General features: G+C 37.1%; 2 protein-coding genes across 2 annotated transcripts in view; one reads left to right on the forward strand and one right to left on the reverse strand.

The window, feature by feature from the left end:
- LOC107694906 (inhibin alpha chain-like) overlaps nucleotides 1-1,767 on the forward strand; it is a 2,524-nt gene extending 757 nt beyond the window's left edge. The window contains exon 2 of the mRNA XM_016494619.1: nucleotides 857-1,767. Within this exon, the coding sequence (XP_016350105.1) occupies nucleotides 857-1,590 (734 nt within the window). The 3' untranslated portion in view covers nucleotides 1,591-1,767. The remainder of the gene's footprint in view (nucleotides 1-856) is intronic.
- Nucleotides 1,768-3,059: 1,292 nt separating this feature from the next.
- Nucleotides 3,060-6,104, reverse strand: LOC107694913 (gap junction gamma-1 protein-like). The gene is made up of 2 exons (XM_016494629.1): nucleotides 4,725-6,104; nucleotides 3,060-3,806 (listed from the first exon to the last, which is right to left on the reverse strand). Exons 1-2 carry the CDS (start codon nucleotides 5,947-5,949, stop codon nucleotides 3,793-3,795), a joined length of 1,239 nt encoding a protein of 412 aa, XP_016350115.1. The 5' UTR covers nucleotides 5,950-6,104; the 3' UTR covers nucleotides 3,060-3,792.
- Nucleotides 6,105-8,420: the final 2,316 nt, after the last annotated feature.

Raw genomic sequence — 8,420 nt, forward strand, 5'->3', positions numbered from 1 at the left:
TAGTGATAGTAGTAGTTTGCCATTATTATTGTTGTTTTTTCAGCTTCACTACTTATAAATAGTTGAAAAACATTTGTAAGTGAAATCAAAGTCATGTGGTGTGAAGCAAAAGTCTGATATGACAATGGTACCAGTGTGTCAAGGTCAAAGTCTCTTAAAATGTCGGATAATTTGACTTTTTTATAACAAGGCAAGGTCAGATTGTAAAATGTCATGTAGTGCAACCTTCCAAAAACCTAATGATATTTATGAATTAAAGTTTTTTTTTTTTTTTTTTTTATATATATAATTGTCAAGATGTGTATACTCACATTTTAAATGTGGTAGGGAAATATGTTATTTTTTATTTGATAGTTACACCACATGGCATTTTTAGAGTCATTATTGTTGAAAAGTATTGTATAAAAGTGTTTCAAAACCATATTACACCAACATGAACTGAAAAAGTACACTTCTAAGAACTTAACACGTGTCTTAAACTAGATGTTTAAAAGATTTAATTAATATATTTATTTTTATCATGAACACTTGTCATTGACCCACCTAAAGTTTGAATTATTAAATCATTTTTTTAAAACAAAGAGGCTATTTGGACAGGTGCATCTCAATAAATTAGAATGTCGTGGAAAAGTTCATTTATTTCAGTAATTCAACTCAAATTGTGAAACTCGTGTATTAAATAAATTCAATGCACACAGACTGAAGTAGTTTAAGTCTTTGGTTCTTTTAATTGTGATGATTTTGGCTCACATTTAACAAAACACCACCAATTCACTATCTCAACACATTCTAATTTATTGAGATGCACCTGTAGTTTCAGTTGCTGTACATTCTGACCTTTCTTATTAACTTTCAGAGTCTACATGTAAGAACATGCCTGATAACTCCTCTGAGGCTGCATCCAGTCACTTTACTTACTACTTTCAGCCCTCTCTGGACAGCCAGGACTCCATCATCACTTCTGCCCACTTCTGGTTCTATGCTGGAGAGGCCATTGTTTCTAGCAACATCTCGGCACCTCTTTTTATCCTCACCCCTTACCAGGAGCTGCTCCAAGCATCCGTAAGTCCAGTCAAACGCTGCACCGATGGCTGGACCACCTATAAGTTAGATCTCCATCTCCACATTACCATGGCTGTTGGCCCTTTCATGCTGCAGGTCCGTTGCCCATCCTGCAGTTGCTATGATTCAGAGGATAAAACACCCTTTCTGCACCTCCACACCCGTTCAAGTGGTCCCGACCGCTCACGCAGGGCACCCAAAATCCCTTGGTCACCGTCTGCTATCGAAAAGCTCATGAGACCTGCTTCTGATGACACAGATTGCAAAAGAGAACAGATAGAAATCTCCTTCGAGGACCTCGGCTGGGACAACTGGATTGTTTATCCTAAAGCCTTCACTTTCTACTACTGCCATGGCAACTGCTCCAGTGCTGAGCGCACTACTACCCTACTTGGAATCAACCAGTGCTGCGCTCCTGCTCCAGAGAGCATGAAGTCACTCCGTTTCACCACCACCTCAGATGGGGGACATTCATTCAAGTATGAGACCCTGCCTAACATCATACCAGAAGAGTGCAACTGCATCTAACACTCTGCTGTCGCTTAGATTTAAGATTATCTGTAAAGTGTGGGAATGTTGTTGTTATTTTTTTTTTCAAACACAAATCAGCTATTTTAAATGAATGATCAAAGCAAATAATGTGTGCATTAAAATAGTGTGATAGATAACTTCTCTACTTGTGACTTTAACTTTAGCAATGCTAACCTTCAGCAATATAACAATTTTGTTAATACACAATCACTAGTTTTCCTAAGTAAAACCTTGCTCAGTAAAGTTCACACACATATATCGCATCAAATGAGGATTGTTTTTCATATTTGCATATCTATTTCGTTGTACTAAATTAAACAGCCATTTCCAGAAAAGCATCTTAACCTTGTACACTAAGCTCTTTGAAAAACTATTCTAAAATACTTTAAAAATTGCACAACACCCAGATATCTATGAAAATAAATCATAAATGTTTGAAAAAGAGACAAGTCATTATTATATAATCTTTTATCCACTTTTACCCTAATAACAATTGTTCACTTCTGCAGAAGTAAAAAAAAAAATAGTAATAATTTCTCTTAAAAAGCACTATATAAACACTACATATTTTTGTTTTTAATCTAGGCCATCATTCAAATGTTGATGATTAATAATGAATCTCAAAATTATGTTCAGAGGAATACATACAGTGTAATGTGTTAAATGCTGTTGATTATTTAGCAGATACTTTAAAACAAGCTACAAACTACATGAATAGTTCCAAAAAGCATTTTTGGTTTGCTCAGAGGCACAGTGAAAAGGAATATCTGTACTACAATTTAAATACAGGACCTTTGGCTTGCCAGGCCAGATTTTTAGCAGTTGTACCATCACACTCTTATAAGACTATACCATACTGATTAAATTAAAAAGGTCAAATGCTGAAGGTAAGAAACAAATGACACATTTTTAAAGGGGCATTCAACAATGTTGTATGTCACTGATATAACCATGGATTTGGATTTTTATGTCTAATATCAACATGGCAGCCACTGGTAGAGGCATTCATTAAATACAGGTATTAACAGGTATTCCTATAGGCCACTGGCACAACTGGAGTCATTTACATAACATTTATTCATTTAGCAGATGTTTGTATGTAAAGTGACATACAAATGAGGGAAAACAAAAATCATTTATCAAACAATAATAATGAGCCCTCATCTCATATGAGTCTACATTTCAAACACATTTTTCAAAGTACTACTCATTTCATAAGATGTGCCAAAGATGTATACTTTACCAAAGACACAAATAGTGTGCGCCTATATAATGTCATTGCAAAATCTGAATTCCAGTTTCCCATAAATCCAATGTAAACCACAGATATGTTCTGTACTAAAAGTAATGCAGTAGCATGTTGCATACATTATTTTAATTTTATTTGTGTATTCATTCATTATTATTTTACAGTAATACGGGACATGAAACCTTTTAATAAACAATTCAAGCAATTTCCAGGTTCTTTGTTTTTTTTTTCAAAATCTGGTCAGATGCGTTGCAATAATAATTTAATTCAAAAGTTCTACATGCAAAATCCTCAAAATGCATATCAACAAGAAAAAAGAACACCTTTATTGCTTCTAATTGAAAGGGTTTCTCTCAACCTACGATATTTACATATAGGACAATGTTCCAAAAATATTAGACCACACAGGAAGACTGTACTCCAATCAAAAACCAACATAACATAAAACACAAGCACTTCTGTTTTTCGGACGAAGACACATCTTTCATTTCATTATAATAATCTGAACTCGATGGTCTGTGAATTTTGGCTAAATGCTTCAATTAATACTGATTTGCTAAAACTGATAATAATGAACAATACTTATAAATATCTCCAACAACACAGGGAATGTGTCTTTGTTGTCATGCTGTTCTTTCAATATGAGCAAATATAATTTCTTTATAAAGAAAGGTACAGTAGTGTGGATTTTAAGAGCTGGTGTTTCTCTAGTCTTTAAATTTGGCAGCTATGGTTTTAATACTCGAAGTAACACTTCTTCTGATATGCATTTAGAGGAGCACACAAAATCTTGTCAATAATTGCTTTCCATTATTTGTTTCTGAGCTTTGAGTTTATCCATTCAATGCCAGATGAACAGGAAAAACACACAAAATCTTGTCAACAACTGCCCACCAAAATTTGCATCTCAGCCTGGAGTTGGTTTGTTTGATGGAAAGGCATTAGTCTCTTCAAGCATGACCCTCTTTAAAAACAGAAAAGGAAAACATATATTATTAAATATCCATCAAATATCAAAAAAAACAAATGTGCACAAAAATCACATTAAAACATGGCAATTTATACAGAGATGCACTTCAGATCGGACTGGAATTAATGATTTATATCTTATGAACAGAGTTTAAATGTAACTTATTCATCAGCCAGTTTGGCTACTACATTTTTAAACTTCTATCCATAACAAAAAATCATGCCCCAATAGATCATGTATGCCAGCACATGATTTCATGATAATACAATTCCCATGAATTTTGCATCAGTATATTTACAGCAAATGTTTCTCACTGAAAGCTATAAGTTTGCCTGCAGTATTGCAATAAAGATGCCAGAGGGTGCTTTTGGTGTCTGCATGACAACACACAAAAGTCTTGGATATGCAGCATTTATTGGATGCCTAGTGAGTGAGAACACGCTGAAAAAGTGGTCTCTGGTCTCTTCCTGAGTGTACCGGAGTGTTATGCCTTATTTTGCTACTTCTAGCAATAATAATAATGATGATGATATGCAAAGTGATAAGCTAAATGTGCGGTCACATTAACAATCAATTTTTCAGCGAATTTAAAAAAAAAATTCAAACGAAGCCACTTTCTGTTCATCCGTTTTTTTTTAATCATAAATCTAACTTGAACGCAAGTGAAATCTACGTAGGGAAATTTTTCACCCTGACGAGAAACTCCCAAATGCGTGGATTCCTGTTGAAATTACTAGATTTCGCCCACAATTTTTTGCCGAGCAATGGTAAATGTGACCACACTTTTCCTTAATGAGCTCATAGTGTTACCCGCCATGTTGATTTCCACCTGCATTTAGTGGGTTGGCGGGTGTTAATTTCAAATCGTACTTATACAAATGTGATGTGAAAGAAGTGTAGCCCAAAACAAACCTTTTTCCTTAGAGCTGACATAGCCCTCCTGAGCTAGGTTGAGTCGGTTTTGCTCAACGGCAGCGCTGTTAGAGTCTGGACCGCTGCTATGTGAAGCCCCCACATCCTCAGAGTGGTAGGCCTGTTCCAGATGTCGCTGTGCCATTTTCAGGTGTCTCCGTAGACGCTCTAGATCACGACCAGTGTTGTCATCACCCAATGACTCCCGTCCCGACTCTCCCAGGACCTCAGCCTTAAGCTTGCTAGTGGAGTCCTTTTTCAGGACAGCCTGATATCCCGGGGGTGCACTAGCAAGGCGGTGACAGATAGTGGATGTGGATGACCTGTGTATGGGAAGCCTCCGAGCCGATCGACTACGGAGAGTGTCCCTCACACCACCAATTGCCAGATGAAGGATTTCCAGCACAGTCAGCACCAGGCAGAGTATACTGACAACATACATGAGGACCAGGAAGATGGTCTTTTCAGTGGGACGTGAGACAAAGCAGTCCACGGTGTGTGGGCATGGGCTTCGGGTGCAAATGTAGGATGGCGCAACTTCAAAACCATACAAAACATACTGGCCAAAAAGGAAGGCCATCTCAAACGCAACACGAGAGATCAACTGTAGCACATACACCTTCAAAAGACCATCTTTCTTGATTCGACGACGGCCGTCATGCTTCGTAGACGTAGCATTGGATGCAGGGGCAGACTTGGCTGCAGCTACCGCTTTACTATCCTTTTCAGAGGGCACAGTCTCCTCCAAGATCATGGGAACTTCATCAGCCTCGTCATAGCCACGACTCAGTCCTCGATGAACCATAGAAAGTTTGTGCTTACGTGGTCGGTATTCGTCATCAGCCATTCGAGCAATTTTGTGCATGGCAAAGCCGAGGTATATAATGGACGGTGTGGTGATCATAATGATTTGAAAGACCCAGAATCGGATGTGTGATAGAGGGGCAAATGCATCATAGCATACATTATTACAACCGGGTTGTGCAGTATTGCATACGAACTTGTCCTGTTCATCTTGATAGATTTTCTCACCGCCCACCACTGTCAGAACAATTCGGAAGATAATGAGGAGTGTGAGCCAGATCTTTCCCACAAAAGTGGAATGGTTGGAGATCTCATCAAGCAATCTAGTCAAGAAGTTCCAACTCATGGTACCAAAACAAGAAACCTGATCTGCAGAAGAAAAAATAAATAAATAAGTAGTGGGATCATAGAGGCATTGCATATGCCACACACAACTTCACAATTAAAAAGGTTAAAGTGTTCTCCTTTTTGAAAATGTATGCAGTAACCAGTGCATGTAATTAATTGCATATGTTTAACGCTGTAACAACGTATATTATTATTTGACATTGTACTTCATTCTTTTCTGTGATGATGAAAGTCACCAGCAGGTGTCAGTGTTCATAAACACACACACACTTGATACGCCCACAAACATCCTTTACAGGCTATAACTTCTGTTTATCAGCATATAATGGTGAACCCTCTTTATGGAAATCATGTTCAGCCCAAAGCATTTGCAATGAATTTCGAGGGGGGATGGTTTCAGTTCCAATTTCTGTTTTTTTTTGGAAATGAAAGTGATTTATAGGCTTTTTATTCATTTAATAGCCTACGAAAGCGATCCCAATTTTGCACATAAACGTAGCGCAGTATATAATAGAAATGTAGCGTGACATTTGTGTCTATGGTTAGCTGCGCAATCTTGTTTTTTTTTTTTGTGATTAGGGAAGGCATCTGTAAAGGCTTTTCAATCGCCCATTTGGCCAAATAGTTAAAGGGGTCATATGATGCGATTTCAAGTTTTCCTTTCTCTTTGGAGTGTTACAAGCTCTTGGTGCATAAATAAGATCTGTAAAGTTGCAAAGACTAAAGTCTCAAATCCAAAGAGATATTCTTTATAAAAGTTAAGAGTCAGCCACGCCTACTTAAAACGGCTCGTTCTAACACGCCCCCACATACCTACGTCACTATCTGGGAAGATTTCCATAACGCCGCCCAAATGTTCACGCAAAGAAAGAAGGCGTAACTTTTATTCTCGCTGTAGTATTGTTGTTGCCGCCGCTGCCATGTCATGAAGGCACTGTGTGATTCGTTGTGAAAGCGAAACTACTTTGTTTGGTCTTCCAAAAGAGGACGATATCTGCTTCGTCATGCCTGGAGCTGAGCCGTGCTGGTTGCTGAGGAAATACTGCAACATTGCGCTGTGGATCACCGGATCGTGTAAAAAGACAGTATAAGTCATTATAATCCATAATTATGTCCCCACTGGATGCAACGGATGCCTCGTTTATAATGGGTTTTCATGTTTTTGAATCATCGCTCCGGTCTGCCAGGGCAACATCACAATATGGTAAGGGGCGTAACATTTCCATCACACGCTTGAGGTATTCGGCCAATCACAATGCACTGGATAGCTGGCCAATCACAGCACACCTCGCTTTTTCAGACCGATGAGCTTTGTAAAAATCGAAGCGTTTCAGAAAGGCGGGGCATAGAGGAGAACCAATAATGTACAATATGTGGAAAATAATGTGTTTTTTAACCTTAAACCGCATAAACACATTTCATTACACCAAATACACAAAATACTGTTCTTTTTAGCAACATCATATGACCCCTTTTGGGATTACTATTTTAGTCAAATTAATTACATTCAATTAACTAATTTGATATAAGGACTTTTTATGTGATATTTTATTTTATCACAATTATTTGTTTTAAAACAATAACTAAAACATGAGAAAATTATTCATTTCGTGTTTGTTACGTCCTTTAATGGAAATGTACTGAGTAGCTGCATGCCAACATCAGCAACCTCACCTGTGAGCTGGAGCTCATTTTATTTTATCACAATTATTTGTTTTAAACTCATTAACGTAATGCTTTGTTCATATTGTCATCAGATGCGCCCATGTTTTTATACACAAAATGGGATAAAACTGGTGCCAAAAAGTGAGTTTAAAAATAAAAAAATATATAAAATGTGAATGTTTAAAAAAAAAATAAATAAATAAATAAAAGTAATAATAATATTATTAGGACAATAACTCAAACATGAGAAAATTATTCATTTCGTGTTTGTTACGTCCTTTAATGGAAATGTACTGAGTAGCTGCATGCCAACATCAGCAACCTCACCTGTGAGCTGGAGTTTCAAAGAGAAGGACAAGTCACAGCAGGTCACTACCTGACATGAACCAAGACTGAGGTTCTGTGGTTAAGAGAACGCTAGAAGAACGTGTTGTGAAAAGTCATGGGTGTACTCAGACAATTCACATTTTATCTCCACTATTGGTATAGTGACGTGTTAGCATACCAATTCCCTATGCTGACAAGTTCCGCTTGTGGTACAGATAGGCCACAGAAGACAACTGCTTGTGGAAACACCACAGTACCTACATTGCCACAGTACTTTCTGAATTGACTGTCCCTCATCATTCTACATAATAAATAAATAAGACATTATACACAATGCAAATTTCAGAAAAGACCATCATAACATCCCCAAAATTCAAGCCGAGTGGAATGATTGTTGATTGGTGTCTGACTATTCAAACTTCAGGTAAAAGCTGAGTTATGTCTTTTTTAACAAAACCTTTAGGGTAGCTAATGAATAACTAAAAACACATCACAATAATAATAATAATAATAAATACACATACACATATATATATATACACATACACATAT

Source organism: Sinocyclocheilus anshuiensis, unplaced genomic scaffold, assembly GCF_001515605.1.
Source record: "Sinocyclocheilus anshuiensis isolate Anshui unplaced genomic scaffold, SAMN03320099.WGS_v1.1 scaffold3199, whole genome shotgun sequence".
In the NCBI taxonomy this organism is placed as follows: domain Eukaryota; kingdom Metazoa; phylum Chordata; class Actinopteri; order Cypriniformes; family Cyprinidae; genus Sinocyclocheilus; species Sinocyclocheilus anshuiensis.